This window comes from Empidonax traillii, unplaced genomic scaffold (genome assembly GCF_003031625.1).
Source record: "Empidonax traillii isolate 1590-97213 ecotype Southwest subspecies unplaced genomic scaffold, ASM303162v1 scaffold214:size757588, whole genome shotgun sequence".
Lineage (NCBI taxonomy): Eukaryota > Metazoa > Chordata > Aves > Passeriformes > Tyrannidae > Empidonax > Empidonax traillii.
Window position 1 is genome coordinate 433,951 of NW_020955407.1, and position 23,893 is coordinate 457,843.

General features: G+C 37.5%; 1 protein-coding gene across 1 annotated transcript in view; it reads left to right on the top strand.

Moving 5' to 3' along the window:
* Window positions 1-23,893, top strand: part of LOC114059280 (protein eyes shut homolog) — a gene marked incomplete at its 3' end in the record, with an annotated part of 607,760 nt that overhangs the window by 314,624 nt on the left and 269,243 nt on the right. The window contains exons 26-27 of the mRNA XM_027887535.1: window positions 14,025-14,196; window positions 14,721-14,799. Of these exons, the coding sequence (XP_027743336.1) occupies window positions 14,025-14,196; window positions 14,721-14,799 (251 nt within the window). The remainder of the gene's footprint in view (window positions 1-14,024; window positions 14,197-14,720; window positions 14,800-23,893) is intronic.

A 23,893-nucleotide genomic window follows, 5' to 3' on the forward strand; every position in this document is an offset into this window, starting at 1 on the left:
ACAGTCAGCCATTCATTGGCTGGAGTAATGATTGTTAGTTGTTAAAACATGAAATGCTAAATTTGCACTACAAGTGTAAAGAAACAAACAACCTTAAACAATTTACTTTGTAAGGTACTGAATGTAAGACTTAATGTGCATAGAGAGTAGATATTTTGAGTAAAAAAATACCATGTTTCCATAGTCTTCTTTTACACTAAGATAACCTTTGAAACATATCTTAATCAGGGACTGCTTTTCCCTATATGATTCCAGAATCCTTTTATTTCATAAATGTTACTGTAAGTACAGGAAATTTGTTCATAATCTGAGGACATCAAAGGCTACGTCAGATTTAATTTTGGCTTCATAGCCAAACATTTGTTAAAGAATCTGAAAATAAACTGCAAACAAGTGGAACTCTCATGACTGTTTGTGGTATTATAAATTAAATGAAATGTAATCAGCAAATTAAAAGCAAAATTAGGAAATATAGTATAGCTATATCTTCATTGATACAAATCAGTCTGATGTTGCATTCTGAATGTGCACTGGTACACAATTATGTAGAGAGTAAAATATGAAAAATATACATGTATCCATATTCCACTGAGTTTGATATTAAAACATATTAATGAAAACACTAATATTACTTTCACTTCAGCTGCTCAATATAACATTTTAAAAGGAATAAGTAATTAAACATAATGTGGTATGATCACTTACCCTGAAGGTCATTTTCATGATTGAGGTGTTAATCACTTCTTCTTCTAAATCTTGCCATCTGAACAGCCTTATGTCAAAATATAACTGAGATGATTCAGACATGCCTCAAGTGAAATAATTTTCATGTTAATGAAAAATTTATTTTATATTCAGCTATAAATCATAAGTGTCTGGTTCATCAAGTCTACTGCAAAATGAAATTAATAAAATAATTTTTTTTATTGTAGAATTCTGTTTGTTAATTCCTATTTAGTTCATTTCAAAGGATTCTAGGATTATCAGGTTGTTGCTGCCTTTGTTGTCCTTCTTAAGGTTTTATTTTCTGATTTTTCTTTGCTTCAGGTCAAGTAAATCAAAGATCTCTTTCAAAGACTAAAGGGTTTTTTTTTAAAATGCGTTGGATTGACCTTGTCCCTCTGCCAGCGGCTCACCCTGTTCTTTCAATCCCCCTCATCAACAGAATAGGAAAAGAAATTAAAGACAAAAAAACTCATGGGTCAGTGACATGGAAAATAGGATTCACTGCACCCTTCAGTGAGTTTGCTGATGACACCAAGCTGTGTAGTGCAGCTGACCTGCTGGAGGGAAGGAACACCATCGAGAGGGACCTTGACAGGATTGAGAGATGTGCCCATGAAGTTCAACAAGGCCAATTACAAGGTCTTCCATGTGGGTGGCCTGCAGAAGAGAAGGTTCTGAGCAGACCTTCCAGCAGCCTTTGAGTACCTTCAGTTAGGGTAAGGGGGAAAGGCTTTAAACGAAAAAAGGGTAGATTTAGATTGGGTATTAGGAAGAAATCCTTCACGGTGTGGGTGGTGAGACACTTGAAACAGTTTACCCAGAGAAGCTGTGGATGCCCCATCCCTGGAAATGTTCAAGGCCAAGTTGGATGGGGCTTTAAGAAACCTGACCTAGTGCAATGTCTCCCTGCCGTAGGCAGGGAGATTGAAACTAGCTGATCTCTAATGTCCCTTCCAACAAAAAACTGTGAGATCAGTTACCAGTTATCATCACAGGCAAAACAGACTCAGCTTGGGGAAAAATAATATATTGTATTGCTGATTAAAATAGAATTATGGAGGGGAAGAAAAAAAACCCACAAAATAAAACAACAGTTTCCTCTATTTCTTCCCTTCCCTTGGTACCCTTTCATATTTCCAAATCTTTTACCTCCCTGCAAGAACATCACAGGGAGATGGGAAATCGGAGGTTGTGTTCAATTCATAACAGCTTCTCTCTGCTGCTTCCTCCTTCTCACGCTTTACCCCTGCTCCTGCACAGGTACTTTCCCCAGGCTATAGTCCTTCAATATATATCTACTTCAATATATGTTCTCCATCATTCACATTCTTTCAGGAAACAATCACCTGCTTCTGGATGGGATTCTCCATGGTCTGCAGTGTGGATATTTGCTTGTGTTGGGAGTACTCTACACAGAGTGCAGGGCAACACCTGAACCACTGTGGTCTTCTCCATGGGCTGTGGGGAAGTTTCTGCTTCAGTGCCTGGAGCAATTTCTCCTTCCTTCTCTGGCCTTGGTGCTCACAAAATTATTTCTGTTCTCCCCCCTTCTTTGTCTGTGCAGTGTTTTGCCCTTTCTTAGGTATGTTTTCTCAGAGGTACCACTGTCTTGACTGAGGGGCTCAGTTGTGTCTTAGAGTGGATTCTTTGGAGAGAGATGGACCTGGATCTGTAATGAGGCAACCCCTGGTCTCTCCTTACGGAAGACGGCTTGCATCTCCCCCATCAACACTTTAACACCTCCAGCCAATATTAAAAACAATATTTCAGTGAATAAAATAGAATATGTATTACACTGAGGCATACAAATTCAAAATTCTCATTCAAACTGCCAATTATTAGTTACTGGTTTCAGTCATCTTTTCTGCAGAGCCGTAATTATTTTTTAATTCTAAAGTAGCTATTCTGTTCAGCACAGATCTACCCTTTCAGTCTTATTTTCTCTATGAGATGAGTATAAGCTAATATTTTGAAGTGACTAGCTGTACAATTAAGTTGCATGTTAAACCAAGTAAAAATGTTGGCTTAAATAATTCAGCTTGTATTTTACCTTTTATGTCAGCTCTTAGGCCTAGCCTTCCTTATCTCGGGCTTAGGAACCTGATGTTCATCTTGTCTGTGTAACAACGAAAACCCCCTTCTGCTTTTCATACAACAGGCTGACTTAACAAAAATGTCCTCCAAAATCTAATCAATGAAAAGGGAAAGAAGCTTACTTTATCTTTTTTGACCTTCCCAGCTATTTCTACAGCTTTATACTGCCAGTCAAATGTGGTAGTGATTACATCTGCACTTCTCAAGCCTCTGTCTGCCTTCCTTGCTATTGATATCCAGAGGAAGAAGAGCAACTACATAACTAACTGAAGTGACTACTTATTTAGAGTCAGAGGGGAGGAATCTCTTGGAACACTTCCTGAAATGTCAAAGTAAGATGCAGCTTACACATCAAGAGGCCATAACGGATTGGCATACCAAGAACAAATACAACATGAAGACTGACAGATCTGCATTTCTGTACTAAATTTGGAGGTAGTGGTGTCTGCCTGTAGTTTAAGAATTAGAGAATTCACATAAGTTGGGGAATTTTAGGTTTGGTGAACACACCCATAGGGGGTGAAAATTTAGATTATGTCTTCTCCCAAGAAGTTTTATAATGTTCATGCTGTGAGCTAGCCTGATCATAGAATTAACTGGGTTGGAAGAGACCTTCGAGATCATCAAGTCCAACCCTTGATCCAACCTCACTGTGATTACTAGGTCGTGGAAATCAGTGCCGCATCCAGTCTCATCTTAAAAACCTCCAGGGACAGTGAATTCACCGCCTCTCTGGTCAGGCCATTCCAATGCCTGATCACTCTCTCTGTAAAGAACTTCTTTCTAATATCCAACCTAAACCTCCCCTGACAGAGCTTAAGCCTATGCCCTCTTGTCCTATTGCTGATTGCCTGGGAGAAGAGACCGACCCCCATCTGGCTACAACCTCCTTTCCAGTAGTTGTAGAGAGTGATGAGATCACCTCTGAGCCTCCTCTTCTCCAGACTAAAAAACCCCAGCTCCCTCAGCCTCTCCTCACAGGACTTGTGTTCAAATCCCTTCACCAGCCTGGTTGCTCTTCTCTGGACCTGCTCCAGCACCTCAATGTCTTTCCTGAACTGAGGGGTCCAGAACTGAACACAATACTCAAGGTGTGGCCTCACCAGCGCTGAGTACAGGGGAAGGATCACTGTAAAAAAACTTCTTCCTTACATATAGTCCAAATCTACCCTCTTTTAGTTTAAAACCATTGCCCCTTATCCTATTGCAATGAGCTCTGCTAAATTGTCTGTCCTCATCTTTCCTACAAGCCTCCTTTAAGTATTGGAATCTTGCAATAAGTCTCCTTAGAGCCTTCTCTTCTCCAGGCTGAACAATCCCAACATCTCAGCCTTTCTTCATAGGTATTCCAGCCCTCTGATAATTTTTGTGACCCTCCTCTAGACCCGCTTCAAGAGGTCCATACCTTTCCATCCAGAGCTGGAGGCAGCACTCAGGGTCTCACAAGAGCAGAGTAGAGGGGCAAAATCCCCTCCCTCAACCTGCTGTCCACCGTGCTTTTGATGCAGCCCAGGATATGGCTGACATCCTAGGCTACAAATGCAAATTGACAGCTCATGCCCAGTCAAGTATCCACAAGTTCTCCACAGGGCTGCTCTCAACCTATACTGGTTTTTCCCATCCACCTCCTTCTTCCATTGCCTAGAAATGGCTTCCAAGAGGATTCTCTCCACAGTCTTCCCAAGGACCAAACTGAGGCTTACTGACCTATTGCTCCCCGTATCATTCTTTCATTTTTTGGGGGTGATAAATGTAATGTTTCCTTTTCCTAGTCACTGAGGACCTTCCCCAATTTCCTTTTTTTTTTTTTTTTTCAGATGTAATAGCAAGCAGACTTTCAAGGATATAAGTCAGCTTTCTCAGCACCTTCAGGGGCAGCCAATAGGGTACTGAATTATATGAAATAAATACAAGAATTGAATACCAGAATTTATGATTAACCCAGTGCTCTGTATACCACAACAGAAACCAAGTCAGATTATTGTCTCTAATCTTTGTTACCTAAGTTTGGTATTTGGAAGTGACTTCTCCATAATTTGATTTCAAATATTGTATTTACAGCTTCAGAAACAGGAGGACATAGTCCAGCACATACTTTTTATTTGAGGAAACATTTATTTTATGTAGTCTGTAAAGGTTATCAGGCCGTATAACAGTGGCTTCCAACTAGAAAGGTAGAGAAACCTGCAATTTCAAAGAAATTAAGTTACTGAACAGCTGAATTATAAGGAAGAAAGGTCTCTTTAGCTCATGCTGAGTCTCTGGTCCTTAAGGAGACAAAGTCAATAACTACCTAATTTTTTGAACAGATTATGTTCTAAATACGCAGTGCTATGGTCCATTCATAATGCGCGTTTGGCAACATCGACTCTCAGTGTGTATACAAATTAATCTGGTGATTAGGAACTTGGATGACAGTATACTCCCCTTGTTTAGTGAAATATAATTGTTTTGGGTTACAGATCTCTGTCTTTAGGGAGAAAAATCCTGGTTTTTTGGCAAAGAATATCTAAATGTGAAGTGTTTGTTCTTCATGCTCATTGCTGTCTAATTTAAATGTATTTAATATAGTGATTCTAAGGTGATTTTACCAATGTGTTGTGCAGTTAATTACTATTTATCTTCAAGCAGGGTCAGCTTCTTTTTCTGGATTTATAGCTGTCAGTAAAAGAGGAATAGAACTAGAACTGCTTCTTATTTCGACTGCTGAAAAGAAACTGTGTTATTTATGAATAGCAACAATGTAGAAAACAACACTTTATAATGTTAAAAAGGACACTGTTCATGCAGTCATGTACATGCTAGGAACTAGACCCATTTCCCACTGTATCCATTGCTTAAAGTGGTATCATGAATTGGGAGAAAATTTCAATTTGATTCTCACACTTGTCGTGGTTTTGCCCACCACCCCAAGTTTCCCACACATTCATAGTGGTTCCTAAATTAATAAAGAATTTCAAATTACTTCTGCTGCTTTTTGCATGCATCATTCCCTACTGACTGGAACAATGCCTTCAATCTAATTCTTGCATATAATGTAAGATTATGATGATGCATTCTCCCCCACATTTTCTCTCTTTCTGTGGCTAGTTTAATAATAATAAATACAAAATGGGAAAAACAACAAACAAACAAACAAACAAAAAACCCAAAAAGTTCTCAAAAAAAACAACCCAGAAGAAATATTTTCCATATAAAATATTCAGTAGGTGAGCCATTTATACATTCTGCCAGTTTATATGATATGCTGTTCCATGTCAAATAGATCTGGAAACATTTGAGAAAAATTATTTAATTCATTAGTGAAAATGGAGGAAGGTGCTCCCTTACACTCATACAACTGACCGCAGTAAGCATATTGTATATCACAGTTCAAAATTTGCAAGCTGCATTGAATGGAAAAAGAAACAGCTGCATCAGAATAATGCAGCCCCAAGGTAAGTGTTCCTCTAAAGGATGGCACTAAAGCCAAATACAAAGCCATTGTAACATGGCTATAGTAGTTTTGCTCTGAACATCTTCATTTGGGACTCTAACACTCTATTACATTATGCTACCTAGACATGCTGATAGTTCTTTCCTCTATTTTTTAGTTTCTTAAGTCCTTCAGCATCTGACTTTCATGATAAGGCTGGTTGCCTCTCTCAAAATAATGGACTTTACTGAGGCATTCAAGAATATTGACACCACTCTTGTAGATTATGTCTAATTGCCACAAAATTTCAATATATAAATAGTAGTAATAATAATAATAATAACATCAACAATAATAATTCCTTTCTCCAGGAACCATGACTCACAATAGAATCATGGTTAAACACTGTATCCTAATTATGAAAGTGCTTCTGTGAAGTTTTGTGGTTTAACTTAACTTTTTGATCATGAGTCTCTATATACTACATAAATCTCTTTCTTAGGACACCCACATACTACTTATCAGGAAAGGAACATTTAATCAAACTGAGACAATAACCAGTAACTGAAATAGATAATATCAATGTCATCACTCAGACCAGTAGTTTTGGGGTAAAGCAGATGTAGAATCTTTCCCTGAAGATTTTTTGAGCTGCTTGGAATGAAGAATTCAAAGGATAGGACTATACTTCCAATACTTAAAGGGGGCTTTGAGAACATTTGAGAGCTTATGGTTAAGTGAGTACGAGGGAATCAAGTGAGCACTTCCGGTGAGGCTGCTTCTTGAATACTATACTCTGTTTTGGACCCCTCACTACAAGAAGGATATTGAGATTCTAGGAAGTGTCCAGAAAAGGGTGGTGAAGCTGATGGAAGGTCTGGAGCACAAGTCCTGTGATGAGTGGCTGAGGGAGCAAGGACCTTATGTCTCTCTACAGCTACCTGAAAGGAGGCTGTAGTGAGGTGGGGGTCGTTCTCTTCTCCCAGGTAACAAGTGGCAAGGTCAGAGGAAATGGCCACAAGTTGTACCAGGGATATTAAATGGGATATTAGGAAAATTTTCTGCTCTGAAAGAGTGAGCAGGCATTGGAACAGGCTGCCCAGGGAAGCGGTAGAATCACTATCCCTGGAAATGTTCAAAAGGTGTGTGTCTGTGGCACTTGGGGATATGGTTTAGCTGTGAACACTGGTGCCAGATTAATGGTTGGACTTGATGATCTTTGAGGTCTTTTGCAACTTTAATGATTCTATAGCTCCATATCTAGATTTTATTATAAGAAGGTATTAGTTGAGAATTTAAATCATCTAGGGCTTCTAGAGCTAAAATCAGTGGTTCACATTAATTATACCTACAACAAATCTGAGAAAGTCTTGATGCAACTGTTTGATGTCTTCCTTAGCTGTTACTGCTAGCTAGGAGAGTCTGTACTTTTCAGCAAGTGAAACTTTGGAGGGATCTTTGAATATATTCAAGTATGTCATTGTGCATACTTTAAAGGAGTTTCTATTCAGCGAGAGTTACCAAGGCCCAGGGGATTGAAATCTCAATTTCCACACAAATTGCTCTGCTACAAATGCTGTAACAAAGGAACTTTTCAGCAGCTCTGATGTGAGAGCACCACAAAAGAACATTATACATCATAATGCCAGTCTATTCTTCTGTGATTATGAGATATTTCTTTGAGCTTTTTGCAAGTTGTAAATGTACTTAATATCTTTTATATTAAATTATTGTAGTATTTCTAAAATAAAAAGTTTAAAATTAAATATTAATATTAATATTAATAACTATTTCTCATGCTTTGGTTTCTTTTACTACATATTCAAAAATTCATGATTGAGAACTAGTTAGGTAGAAACAAGTAATTCATCACTTTAAAACCTGTGGATATTTCAATCAGTCACAGCAAAAAATATCTAAATTAATGACTGCTGAGAGTTGTTTTTGCTTTGCAAAATACAACATGCTATATGTTAGAACAGTTGCTGTGAAGTTTTTACTGTTTTTGCTTCTGAAAAACATAGCCATGGCAGCATCATGGAATATTGTGTTCTCTGGAGGTATGTCTGCTGACATTTCATGATAAGAATCAAGTAGTTTTCTTAGTAATTCCACTGTTTTTTTCCCTAACTTGTAGTGGAAAAAAGAAAATTATGGGACAACTCTCTGGCTCACTGATTACATGACTTGGATCATCACAGCCAGACTAAAGTACTATTATAAGTTATGAAATTCTCATTTGAACCCGATAGTGAAGATGGTGTGCTATGCTAATTAAATGAATCATACATTAATGCCTCCCAGGGGCTCACATAAGGGACATCACTGGAAAATTCTCCTGTCAAGTAGGGGGCTCTGATTATTATCTGCTATTGGTTGTTCAAGCTGGCAGAGACAAAATAACAAAGACAAGTCCAAGGACAAACAAAAGAGACTGCAAGGCCTTGGGACAATTGGTTGAAAGATCAGGAGCACAGGTAGTGATTTCCCTAACCCTAACCCCATCCTTCTGGAACAAGGAATAGTATTAATAGAAATAGGTAGATCCACCAGGTCAATGAGGGGCTCCAAGGCTGATGCAATCAGAAAAATCTCAGGTTTTTTGATCATGGGATGATCTACTCAACACCTGGTCTACTGACATGTGACATCTGCATCTGAGATGGGATCTGCATCACCTGCATCTTCCCCTTAGAAGGGAAAAAGAATTCTAGCACAGGAGCCAGTGGGCCTTGCTGACAGAGCTTTAAACTGACTTATAAGGGAAAAATACCAAGTTTTGTTAACCTCCTCCTAAGTCTGAGATAATACTCAGACAGTAGTACCACCTTTATCTAATTTCAAGTTCCCATTGTGGTGGCTTAACTTACAGTCCAAGTTCCAGGTATCCATAGAGGCATCCTGGGGTGGGCTTTGGTGGTTGTTGCTGGTCACAGATGTCATCTATTCCATAACTTGGGGTGATCTTTATTTGACTGGGAACATGCATACAAGCAGTTTGCCACTGTGGGAATTTTTGTCTGGATGTTACCCAGGATGCACTAGACAGATCTCACCTCAACCAGGCCTGGAGTTAGTGTTATCCTCTTGCTCCATTCTGTGCTTATTGCAAAGTCTTTCTGTGGCCTTAACAGTGTTTGACACAGGCAACTGTGCTCTTTAAGTCCTTACAAAGGGTCTGGAAGGGAAACCTTAGGAGTAGTGGCTGAAGTCAGTTGGTTTGTTCAGCCTGAGGAAGAGAAGACTGAGGGGAGACCTCATCTCTGTCTTCAACATCCTCTTGAGGAGAAGCAGAGGGGCAGATACTGATCTCTTCACTCTTGTGACCAGTGACAGGACTTGAGGAAATGGCAGGAAGCTGAGTCAGGGGAGGTTTAAGCTGGATATTAGAAAAAGATTTTTCACCCAGAGGTTGATTGAGCATTGGAACAGGCTCCCTAGGGAAGTGGTCACAGCACACGGCCTTCCTGAGTTCAAGAAGCATTTGGGCAACACTTCAAGGCACTTGGCATGACTCTTGGGGTGGCCTGTGCAGACCAGGGAATGGACTCGATCATGCTAATGGATCCCTTCCAACTCAGTATATTCTATGATTCTGTGATAAATATGCTACTAGGGGATTGATGTATCTCTTTCGGGAGGACAGGTTGAGGGAGTTGGACCTGTTCATCCTTGAGAAGAGATGACTGAGAGGGGAACCTCATCAAATATTTGAAGAGAGGGTGTCAAGAGAATGGAGCCAGGCTCTCCTCGGTGGTGCCATGAGGCAATGGGTAGAAACTGATGTACAGGAAGTTTCACCTGAATATGAGGAAGAACTTCTTTACTTTTATGGTACTCAAGTCATATCCATATTCTGAATAATATATTTTATCATAAGTAATTAAGATTATTTTCAATTATTGAGATTATTTCCTAGTTTTTCTACTTCCTGCTTGCCTGCATAGAGTCTCAGTGTGTGATTAGAGTGTTACTAAAATGCATAAGAAAATTACTAGGCTATAATGAAGCACGTGCTTGTCATAAGTAATTTTTTCATATATCATCATCGAATTCTTGCTGTATTCTCATCTACTTCTGTGGACCCATTGTATACTTCTGATCCCATGCATTTTGTCATTAACCAGGCTACCAGGTCAAGCCATCCAGGGAAAATTTCATTCTTGAATTAGAATAAATCAGGTTTATTTTTTATCTTTTGCTGAAATCAGTGTTAGCTATGGGGTCAGGCCAGGCTGCTCAGGTCTTTGTCCAGCTGAGTCTGAAAATCCTCCAGGCACAGTATTGTTCTCATTTTTTATGTGACATTTAAGCTGTAGTATGAATAAAATATTGCTTTACAAATAGTGGGATTCTTTGTGTCCCAAGAAGAGAAAGAGAAGATCAGTGTTTAGCTATAGAGCACACTTTGTCTTTTATTGCCATTTGACTGTAAAAATGCATAAGTGCTTCAGTTTTAAATAAGGCTATTAAAGACAACATAAAAGATGCCTAATAGAGAAGAAAATTAAAACCTATGATAATAATAATAATCTTCATATTCTAGAGGCATTCATGTAATGGAGAGATGAGGAATTAAATATGAATATAGGTTTTTTGCACAAAGTTATACTTATTTTAGAGCGATGATAGGTATTTGCAACTTGCCCAGCTACAATGTGATAATATCACATTACCTCTTCTTCTGACAATATTGACAACTATGGTATTTTTGTCATGATATTTCCAACATTCAGACAAGAATTAATAGATTTTACTTGCACTGTCTTCACATTTATCTTGTTTTGCGTCCCTTTTTGTAAGTTTATTCGACTGTGAAATAAACTGTAATTCTTAAGTGTTACATCTTTAGGTGTAGCTTGATTTTTTCATTTTGTAATTCAGTAGGTATGATTTCTGCCCTCAGCAGGGGTATGCCCCAGTTATGTGCTGACCCAGCAGTGCAGGGGCTCAACCTTTGCCAGGCCTGATCAGTTGTTGGCTTAATCCCTGCATGTGGGTCAGTGACTGCTGCCTCTCCTACTCCAACTTCAGGTCTGGGAGTGACCTCCCTGTAGAGGGGGTGACACCTTCCTGCTGTCACTGCCTGACAAACCACAGTCATTTGTGTGCATGGGGGTTGGGGAATGGGGTGTCAGGGAGGCACTGCCAGGCTGACAGCCTGGGAGAAAGAAAGGGGCTGTGACAGGGAAAGGTGTAAAGGGAAACCCAAGCAGAACCCAAGACAGGGTGATATCAGTATCATATTGCTTCAAACAAAGGGAAGAAAGAAATCCTCCACCAGGCACATCACAGTCCTTCTAGCAAAGATGTCATGATGCTGGCAAGCCTTTGGAATTCCCCTCCCTCCATCCCCCATTTACAATTTCTGGTAGTAAGTTGTAGTGTCACACTTTAGACCCACAAGCACATTTGAAGTATGAGCACACCATCAGTCGAAAGGGTTAGATACTGGCAAGAACTGGAGCGAATTTGTGTAGAACTATTTTAAACATTTTAATATCTATGCTTTTCAGTACTAATAATTTGGACTATCAGACTGTTGAAATACTAATAGGAGTGCCATTAATTTCTAGACTTTTTGTATTTCAGAACTGCCTTCTAATTTGTACCAATATAGAGCTTAGCATGGTGCAAGTACCAGGACACTAAGATCTGGTCAAAGACAGAAATACACAGCAGCCTCTTTCAGTTCATTTTTCTAGGGTACCTGCCAAGTCCAGTCTCCTGTGTACATTTTCCACTAGAGCACAACAATAGTGCTCTGGGGCTGCTGAGACTGACACCACAGACTTCAAAAAGGAATTGGGATGTTTTATTTTCTTTGGCTCAGTTAGGAAACTGAGAGTAAACTGTGAAAAAAAAGCAATTTCTTTAAGTGTACAAAATATTTTTATATACCTAACATTATATTATTGTGAATATTGCACTATTGATCTCCACTAAATAAGAATATTCCCCATTATCTTAAAGTATAATTATACACAGACTAGGCAAAGGTTCCAGTATTTCTGTGCTTCCTTCTTGCTATTCACTCCTTCATGTAAAAAGCTGGTTTATGTCTTCAGCATTCCTTTTTTTTCTCATCCACACCTCCCCTGGCCCATACACCTGAAAAATCAGTAGAAGGTTCTTGCATTATCTGTAATATACTGATTTGAGCTGGCTAGAGCTACATTTCTCCACTGTATCTAGTAATGAGCTGCATCTTGGATCTGTGCTGAAAACAGTGCTGATAGCACATCAATATTTTAGTTATTGCTGAAGAGCACTCACACAGAGTCAAGAGCTTTTCTGCTCCCCACTCCACCCCACCAGCGAGGCGGCTGGGGATGCACAAGAAGTTGGGGTGAGACACAACCAGGACAGCTGATCCAAACTGATACAAGAACAATCAGAGAATCACAAAATGGGTCAGGTTGGAAGGGACCACCGTGGGTCATCTGATCCAACCTCCCTGCTCAAGCAAGGTTATCCTAGAGCACATTGCACAGGTGGTTCTTTAATATCTCCAGTGAGGGAGACTACATACCCTCTCTGGGCAATCTGTTCCAGTGCACACTCACTCTCACAAAGAAGTTCTTCCTTATATTCAGGTGGAGCTTCCTGTACATCAGTTTATGCCCATTGCCTCTTGTCCAATTGCTTAGTACCACCAAGAAGAGTCTGGATGCATCATCTTGACAGCCTCCCTTCAGATACTTACAAACATTGATGAGGTGCCCTCGGAGCCATCTCTTTTCAAGGCTGAAAAGGTCCAGCTGCCTCAGCCTGTCCTCATAAGAGAGATGTTCCAGCCTCTGATTAGTCTTTATAGCACTCTCCTGAACCCACTCCAGGAGCTCCTTGTCTCTCTTGTACTGAGAAGCCCAGAGCTGAATACTCCATATGGCTTTACTATGGCTGAGTAGAGGGACAGGATCAACCCATACCATATGGTTTCATGCTCAGCATATAAACTTGGGGAAGAAGGAGGAAGTGTGTGTACGTTCACATTGATACCATTCATTTTTCCCAGTGACTGTTAAACATGATGGAGCCCTGCTTTCCTGGAGATGGCTGAATACCTTCCTGCCCATGGGAAGCAGTCAATAAATTCCTTGTTTTGCTTTGCTTACAGGTGTGGCTTTTGCTTTACGTATTAAACTGTCATCTCAGCCCATGGATTTTCTCACTTCTCCCTTTTGTTTCTCTTCTCCTGTGCACGTTGTTTGCAATTAGTATTTTGAGAGGTTTAGATGGAAGTTGTGGTACGCACTTATAAGCATAAAAGTGCACCATCATATCTCTCATAGTGAATGTCTTCAAAAATATTTCAAAGAATTTTATGTCTCACATCATTTATCAAAAGCCTCTGCATTTAATTTTGAGAAAATAAGTAGTACAGTTAGATCACCACCAAGACACATCTCATTTTAGTTGTGTCTTCCTTTTAGAGGAAACCTGTGCTATTCCACTTAATAATCATTGTGTAATAAAGTTAATACTGAAATTTCAATTTCTCCATTTCTTACCAACTGGTCTTAAAAACCTTCTTGCCTTGCTACAATTGCAGATGTCATTATTTTATATCTATAATTTATCACTATATATTTCAATATAACCCTAATTTTTGACATTTAAACCTATAGGTAATTCCAACTGAATATTCTTTATTGGTGAATATATTGAACTATAGGAACAATCTATGTAAATAAAAGCAATTTATCTGGAATTATTAAAAAATAAACCTGGTTAGTTTGAGTTTAGAATTTAAAGCTTAGTTTCATTTTCTATTTTTTTTAAACAGGTGATAGATGTGAAGTAAATATAGATGAATGTATGTCTTCTCCTTGCCTCAACAATGGAAGTTGCATTGATGGCATCAGTTCCTATAAGTGTCACTGTAAGAGAGGTTTTACTGGAAAAAACTGCGAGATAAATGTTAATGAATGCTGGCCAAATCCTTGTCTTCATGGAAGGTGACTATTTTTATTTAACTATTATTATCTCTAAGTAATACACCTAACTAGCAATATTTAAGATTTAGTGATATGGGAAGGTTGATAAATATACTTTTAATTATGTTCTTCCATAAAGTAAGAGTACAAGCACACTTAAAGATGATAGATGCTGCCTGCTTAAGCTAATGTAATATACTGTTACATTATCTCAGTTTCTCTTTCATTTTTGTTCATTAGCATAAACCAGTATTCAGTAAGTGTGGATTAATTAGAGTTTAATATACTTAAAAGTGAATATTTAGCTGTTACAAGCCAAGGGGTTGAAATGGGAAGATGTCCTTTAATATAACAATCAGTATCCTTACAAAATGCCTCAACATCCATAATATACACAATTTAAATCCATTACTGAAACTAATTAAATTATCACAGATTTCAGTAGGTTACATCAGACCACTATTTTGAAATGTATGGAATGTTGATACTAGTGCTGAATGTGGAATTACATAGCTTCATCTGAATAACTCTGTTTTGTATTTCAGATGTATAGATCTCATTGATGGGTATCAATGCTCTTGTGAAGCAGGGTGGACCAGCTCAAGATGCGAGATAAATATTAATGTATGTCTTAATTTATTTTTTTTTTAGTTATAGGAGAAAGAGTAATATGTCACTTGAAACTCATTTTCATTTAGTTAGCCTCTGAAGTCAGTTTATTGAAAATGCATGACAGAAATTCAGTTGTTTAAAATCTGTTCTGAAAAGCTCATTATTCTATGACACTGCATTAGAAAATATAATTGATAAAATGTCTAAAGAAGTTTAAAGGTGCAGCGTGAATGATAAATCTGAAAAGCCACAGCAAGCTAAGCAAACATTACCTGAAAATCATTTGTTCATGAGTCTGGAGTAGATAGGATAATTACTTAGATTTCCCTTTGAGTCCCACTTGATGTAACTTAGCTGTAGATTTGAATAATGAACATCAAAGTACAATGTTCTACACTGAAAGTTGCCATGACTAATCTTAAAATTTCTAAATCTAGACAATTATAGAATTCTATGATACAAAACCATAGTGTACTAGATACATTGCCCACTTCCTCCTCTGAGGGTCATTAATAATTTTGTGTTAACGTGTGGACAAGAAGGCCTCCTCACATCCAATATGTGCTGTGTAGATTCCCATGGTCAGCAAACTGACTTGTGAACAGTCCTTACAATACTGACCACACTTTGCAGAAAGTGTTGAACTCATGTAGACTTTTTCAGGTTTTTTTGCCAAACAGAGTTTAATTGATCTTGGGATATGATCTTTTTAAATGTGTTTGGTCTCATGAGAAAGTCTGGCATGAGATCTACCTCCCTGTGGGCTATCTGGCTTCTAGTATTGTGCTTCTAAATTGTCAAAAAACATTCCAAAATGTTATAGAAGCATCTTTTTAACTTATGTATGAATTCAGATACCTTTCATAATTTTTTATTTACAGCTTAAAATACTAAATAACTAAAAACTGTCTCATATTATGTAAAGGAAGTATGGTCTATAATTCTTCTGTTGAAAATGCATGGAAGTCTCACACAGGGAGTAAATCTAGCTGGAATATTAGTTTCCAACTCCCTTTACAGAAAGAAAAAGTCAGAAAATAAGTAATTCAGCTCTGCAGAGTGAGCATCATGATATGGTATTGCAAATCTGTATGATTATCAGCTGTTGCCAGTGCTAATATAAAATACCCGTGGGTAATATTTTCTCTAGCAACATCCGTGATTTACACTTTTCTCCATTTTAAGAGAATGAGAGATTAAATGACCTGTAGACAACTTCATAAAATTATATTCAAAAAATAACCATTTTTCAAAGTTAGGTGTTTGAAAATGCATAGATTAGAAATTCATAGGAATTATGAAACAATATACATATACCTTTGATAGATAAGTCTGTCAAGAGCGATGGCTTCATTTTTTGATAGTCATTCTATTTGCATGCAGTGTGATTCCCAGATTAGACTATGCTGCAAATGTCATATTTTAAAGGCTATAACACTGTATTCATTCTGCTCAGACATATATCATGTCTATGCAGTTCTTACAGTGATCAGCTAGGCTTTCTGACTATGCAATAATCCTTGCAGGCTTATGGTCTGTAATTGTTTTATTCTAGATTAAATTCAGCCCCTTCCTTTGTTTTAAAATACGATCATAACCTAATCCATATATATATATATTTTCTTCACTTGAAAGTACATTTCTTTGTAACAAGGGCTATGCAAATTCATTATGTGTAGGTGTCAAGTTTTTGTTCAGAAGGGGGGCTGCAGGAGTGGCCTCTGTGAGAATGGTCCAAGAGTGACCCTGTGCTGGAAACAACCCATTTGAGTCAGCTCCAACCAACCCTACTGCAGGGTACAGCTGAACCACTCACTCAAGACGGTGGCACATTTGTAGAAACATATTTGAAAGAGTACAAAACTGCCCAACAGAGAGAGGAGACCTTAGCAGTATCAAAGGTCATTGAAGAAGGAGAGGTAAGAGGTGCTCTGGAACTGCAACAAAGATTGTAGGCACTGTAGCCCTTGGAGAGAATGATGGTGGAACAGGTATTTGCCAGTAGCCCATGGAGAGGACCATACCAGAGGACATCTGCACTGAATCCCATGGGAGACCCCATGCTGCAACATGTGGACATGCCCTGAAAGAACTGCAGCCCACTGAGTGCCCACACAGCTGCAGGGTCTAGGCAGAAACTGTGACCCATGAAGAGGAATCCATGCAGGAGCAGTCTCACCCTACAGCACAGGAAGAGGACCCACACTGAAGCAGGGAAAAACTGTGAGAAGAAAGGATGAGCGGAGAAGAACTGGTGCAAACAACAACCCCCCTTTACCACCCTGTTTTCACTTCTCAGGGTGAAATGAGGAGGCAGAAAACTTTGAAACAGAGATGTGAAGTTGAGTCTGGGAAGAAGTGAGGTGTAGTTTTAGGTTTTGTTTCTGTTTCTCACTGTCTCAAAATCTATTTCTAGTTACAATAACTTAAATTATTATTTAACCCAAGTAAAGTTCTGTTTTGCCTGTGAAAGTAAACAGTAAGTGATCCCTTTGCCCTTATCAGTCTAGGAGCTTTGACACCTTCTTTTCTTTCCTTGTCATATAGGAGGAGGGAGAAAATGGCTAGGTGGTCATTGCAGAGTCAGGCAAGGTCAGCAATTAAGGTGATTCAAAGAACCAATTTAAAAATGAAATACATTTATGTGTGTATATGTATTTCCCTAGACATACTTGTATTTATTTTTTTCTATTTTTTTCTCCTTGATTTTTTCAGTCTTTATCTATGCTGCAATATAATTTGCAAGAAAATACACTTCAAAACTTTCTCAGGTTGTCTAATACTTTTAGGAAAAAAAATAAGCACTTTGTATCTTTATAGTTATAGCCTATAACTTTTTCATATCTAATATGGAGTGTGGATATTGAAACTTTCCTATCTTCTACAGTTTTCATTGCTTTTTCATTTATAGAATTCACTCAAGAAAGAGTAACAGAAAAAATATATTCTCTATACAAATCAATTTCAATATACATGATTTCCTTTGACATTAGCATATTTTTGAAATGGTAAAATGAATGTACATAACTGAAAATTGATCTTTTCTGTCAGAGAGATTACCAATATGTGCTGTGATAGCAATAATGGTTAGCAATAGATGTTATTTCTATCTTTTTTGATTTTTTTTTTCTTTGCTATGACTGATGAAGCATCACTGGTAATTGTGCTTCTTGTATGCTCAGTTAAGGATGTCTCATCCTGTCAAAAAGGAAGCAAAAAGCATTTATTTTGAGTCTTTACACAGGAGGATATTCAACTTGTTGGTGCTTCTGCTTGTATCTAATAGAAAGCTGTAATCAGACTATCCTAGAGTTGTTTTATTTTATCTGGGTTTACTGATCTTTTTTTCTCTACTTTCATAAAAGATAGGATTAAGGGGGAAGTCAGGAAAATCAACAAATTTTCAACACAAAGGCATCACAGCTTATGCAGAAGCAGAGAACAATATGCCGCTACTCCCAGCAAATAAGCAATTATTCATCAGAACTGTCCAGATTGCACAAAAGACATGAGACTTGGTAGTGATATAATTATCTGTAATTTGATTGAGAAGAATAGTAGGATTCATGTTGCCTAACTTGTGGTGTCTTTGTGAAAGCTAGCTGTCTGTGCACTTATTATAGTCAATGAAAATGTGGCGAATATTCAGAGAGATCTGCAGAGCTGTTCACCTGATTTTGAATTGGACATCTGCTTTTCTTTAGTGAGTCTAAACTTTACTGACTGGGTCTCTGTAGACTACAACAAATAAGCCAGAAAGTGGAATCCCCTCCCCAGAATTCTCTCTGTATAGCTGTAGCATATATACGTACAGCAAACATCAGTGTATGTATTAAGATCCTCAGATGAGCCGGATGCTCACTTGTGCCTCTGTGGGATTTCTCCACACTGTTGAGCACTTTTACCTATTGCTAGCTAGTTCAAGAAGTGTTGAGCAAGGTAAGCAGTTTCTTGAAAGAAGCTAAATTAATTGAAAAATTATTGTGGCTTATGCTCAAGAAAGAGATACATAAATCCAACAACAGGAGGAGAGGGACATACCCACAAAGCACAGCATCTGTGATTACAGACCCTTGGGAAAATTTCAGTGTCTGTAACACTTCAGGGACCTCCAGGCTTTAAGATAAGTTTATTTTAAGGAAGAGTGACTGGAGTCTTTTAAATAATGGCCAGTCTCTTCGCGAACGAAGAACCGGGGAAGGTCTTTCCACCTTCCAGCCTGCGCATTGGATTTTTTTAGGTGAGACACAGTGTGCACGGAACTGAGCCCACCCTTTAATCCTGAGGTTTATCTGCCGGGGCCAAGCGAGCTTGGACGGTGGCAGCGAGGTCCTCCGGACGTAGATGGATTGCCTTACAGGGCTAGCGAGCTCCATCTGCCCGGGGAGTGTCCTAACCGGGAATCGAACCCAGATCTCAGCGTTGAAAACGCTGTGGTTTAGCCACTGCACCACCAGGGACACTCGGAGTCTTTTAAATAGAGAGTAATTAAAAAGATAAAATAGAGAATAGAGAAGTGAATGAGACCTACGAGAGTGTTGCAGAGGAATTTCACCTCCAAAGTGCAAAGCTCTCTGAGAACATTCTACTGACAGTCATATTTCTGATCCCTTATATTAGAAAATCCCATCAACTGACATCATAGTATGCTCTTGCATTAAGGATGTTCTAGCAACAGAGACTATCCTAAAAGCCTATGAAATTATTATATTCAATTTCAGGAAAAGGAACTATGTAAAAGCGAGGACCACAAGAAACTCACAAGCATATTAAAGCCTATTAAACAAACAACATTAAAAGTCCAGGTAAAATGTGTTCTACAACTGAAGAACACAAAGGGGTCCAAAGCCCTCATTGGCTTAAGAAGAAAACTTAAGTCTGTCACAAGGAAAGTGTCATTTTAACAAATGGAAAGCTTGTCCGTGTGGAAATAACAGAGAAATCCTTTAAACATGTTAATTCAGATGTTAGCGGGAAGTTCAACAAGCTAAAATAAAAACTGGAAAATACCTTGTAAAAACCAGTCTAACCTGCAAAAAACTCTTAACACATCTCAAAACGGAAGTCGGGTAGGGAATTGTTGGCATTGCTTGATGATTAAAGTGTAAAGTGGGCACTCAGATGGGGTAAGGCCATAGAAAGAGAAGCTCAGTTAGTCCTTTGTATTTGAGGAATGCCAGAAGAACCTCACAAAAGGGAAGAGTGAAAAGGTGTTAGATAAGCTTCAGTGAAAAAAAATGTTCTAGAGGGGAAAAGCCTCATACAGCTGCATTCAGTTGTCAATTGCAACTCAGGCAAGAACACTTCAAACAACCACTGACAGTTCTTTGAAGTCCTTGTCTCAACCTACAGTCATAGGGCAGAATAGCAAAAAAAACCACTCTGGGCATGATCATGAAGAATACAGGCCACAAGACAGAGGGAATGATTTCCCTGCTATGTAAAACCCAGGTGGGCTCACATATTGGGTACTGTGCATATTTCTGGACCTTGCATCTCAGGGACCATGTAGTAGAGTTAGAGAAGCTACAGAGAGTAACAAATATTATAAGAATTTAATAGCCTTGTAAGGAGAGATTTAAATGGATGAAACTATTCCCTTTTAAGAGTAGAAACCTGAAGGGAGTGTAATTAAGGTTTAGAAAACTATTGCAGTGGTAAAGAAACTTAAATGGAAAATTTCTTCCCCAAATTCTGTAATACAATAATTGGAGGGTCATGATCAAAATAAGCAGAGAAACATTTGGAAGAAATCAAAGTATTTTCTTTCAAAGGAAGCAGAGAGCCCCTAGAACTTGATATCTCAAAAGGGGGAGGCAAACTGATCCCTAAGCATGTTCAGAAAAATTAGGCAGATCATGGACAACAGGTCCATAAATGAATGATAAATGAACCTGTCAGGGAAGTACAGTTTACCATATCTGATTAGACAGTTCTGCTTGCTGGGAGGATGCATAGTGCAGAGATGGCAGAAAGTTGCAAAATGTTTTTATGATTTTGAACTTCTTTTGAATTAAAATTTGTTGGATAAAAACAACATTCTGAAACATGGACACAAGTTTTCCCAGGTCATTCCTCGAGGTGTTGTGTATATATTTAATCTACCAACATGAAAAGCTTTGGGTAGTTAATAGTTAAACAATGTGCATATGGAATTATATTTAAAAAAAATTAGAAAAAATAGTCTAATAATTTTACTCATTAGAAAAATACAATTTATTGTATAATTATTATTATACATATGTATATACATACGTATAATTATTATTATAATATTATAACAAATAAAAATATTTGTTAAACATAAAATAGAAATAATCTGGAGCATTCATCTCAAGCTTGTAATATAAAGCTCATACTTCTATATAGCATCATTACTGTTGAGATTTAACCCAAACTAAGAATGCACTTCAAACTCCCATGGAAATGGAAAAGTCCATAAGCTAGAAAATCACACAGTTTAAAGCACTATTGTAAACTTAGCAAGGAAAGCCTGGGCCATTTGGTATCTTAATAGCAGCTGTAATTATATCAGGTGATTGCACTCATGATAAATTCAATAAATTAAACTGTGGTAAAATATCTTTGAAAAAAACTGAAATATCTATACAGAGTTACTGAATAATGCAGTGGATTATGGATGTTTTGTATAACTATGAAATCATATCAAAACATTAAATTGTGCTTTTTCTATGAAGCAATACTGTAAAATTAGACAATCGTTTCAAAATCAGGATTCAGAATGCATTAAAAACTGTATGCATACCATATTCTGTACATAAAAAACCTTGCTTTAACACATGCACTAGTTCGTAAGCATTTATTTACAACATTGATTTCCTTTCTGTCTACTTTATTTTTTATTTTTTCCAAACCCTTGGTCACATGGTTCTAGTTTATCACAAAAACCTCTGCTTTTGACCTAAGAATAATATTGCCCTCAATCTTATCATTAAATTAATGGAAACAAGACTCTTTAAAGCATCTTTCTTTTGTGGTGCAATATATATATATATATTTGAGTTCTTATCTCTTTCTTTTCAACTCCATCAAATTCAAGTTTTAAATCTGTGTTTGGTTCTACCTTCTACAAACCAGTGATTTCACGCTAGGATCCAGTTTTCTCACAAATATCAGGATGCTTCCTTCTTCTTCCTTAAGTGATGTTTCAGTGATTACCTTTTTCTGCTTCAAGTCTTCCCACACAGTTAATCACTTCATAGTTTTGTACAAAGAAATCAAACAGCAAATGGCACTTGAGACTTTATGTAACCAGTATTCACAGGAAGTAGACTGTTTATTGCACCACATACAAGTATCTTAAAAGATAGATCTGTATATAGCTTAAATGTGTATTCCTGATAGATTCTCTGCCCATTCCCCCCCGCCACTTCCTCGCAGTGAATTCACACGAGGTATTTATGCTGAGAATTAGTCCACTTTATAATTACGTTTTTGAGACAAAACAAAACTTCACTCAAATAAAAATATCTTTATCATTACAATTTTTTTGCCTTAAATCTCTGCCAAAGAAATAAATTTCAAAGTGTTGCTAGAAATCATTTTTGATTTCCAATCAGCAAGGACCAATGAAAAATAGTCCTTTCTGTAGAAAAAGATAAAAAAAACCCACTAACTTCTAAAATACGCTTCTAGGTTTTAAGAAACAGTGTTGAACTTACGCATTATTTAGAAAAATAGTGGATTTTCACTCTTGTATTAATTTGCTAAAATGTGTTCCCTTACTATTGTTTCAAGGCACGGATTGTGACTTTGGAGATGATATAATGAGACCTGGAAAGTTGGCCTTTATTAGCCAGAATAACCTCACTTCCAAAGACAGATGTCAGTATGGACCCACACATTTGGAGAAGGAAGCAGCATGCCTTGAGCAAAGTGCTATGCCTTTCTAGGTCACTTGCTCAAGTCCAAATTTCAGAACAATTCCCTGCTAGCAGAACCAGTGAACTGTGCCATGCCAGGTGGACTCTAATGGACAGTCATTTTCTTCCTAATAATAGCAAGATTTACTACACCATGAAATTCAGAGAACAGCAAATACAGAGAAGAAATAATAAATTATTGTGCTCTAAGAAATGTAGTGGATCTCCTATAGCATTTTTTGAACTAAGTATTCTTAAGGCAAACTACCCTTAAAAGAGCTGCATACCTAGAAATCTCAATATACTTTCACTTTTTTACCTTGTTTTTTAAATTACCTTGCTATGATAAGAAAATCAATAAGGGCTTATATGTACTGTAAAAAATAATTTACTAAAAATAAAGTAATAAAATCACCATTCTGTTCTCCTGTCAGAAGTCTGTATATTCCATTCATTTACAGCTCCACGGAAATTAATACTTGTATTTATTTGCCTAAAGCATATGTTTTAGGGATGCATCAAATCTTTATTTTAAAACATATGGAGTTGGAAAACTTTTGACAGTTTTATTGACTGACTCTCAGTAGTAAGGTTGGAACTTATCTCTCACTGGATACATCTGGATTTGGGGAATCAAGTGGTCATTTTTGTACTGACTTTCTCTGAGAGTTAAATACTTAATATGTAATATTCTTGTGAAAATATCTGTGCACTGCCATTATCTCTCTCTCTCATTTTTTTTTTTTTTTTTGCGATATAACCTAAACCTAAGAACATTCATAGAGCCATTGAGAGTTATGGAACTTCTTATAGCAAAGAACTCACATTGATTATTACTTTTAATAGCTAGAAACAGATCTGTACTTCACGAATTTGTCTAATAATTTTAACCTGTATGTATTATTTATGTTTTCAGTGGTATCATGTGAAAATTATATACATGATGTAGTGTTTTTGAAAGAAAATTGTCATAAAAATTCTGTTAAGTGTTATTTTTCTTAGATTTTACTTACTGTAAAGTATTTTAGCTAGTACCTAAATCATGTTATGGTCTACATTTTTTGACATCCTTTACAATAAACAGATTCTAGAACTTGGCACAATGTTTCAGTTTTCCCCTAGCCATAAAAAGAGAAATAATTACCTGTCTAAGTGTAAGTCATAGTTCCCCTCTCTGAAGACTTAAAGGTTGCATTAGCAATTTTTTCCATAGCATTGCAATG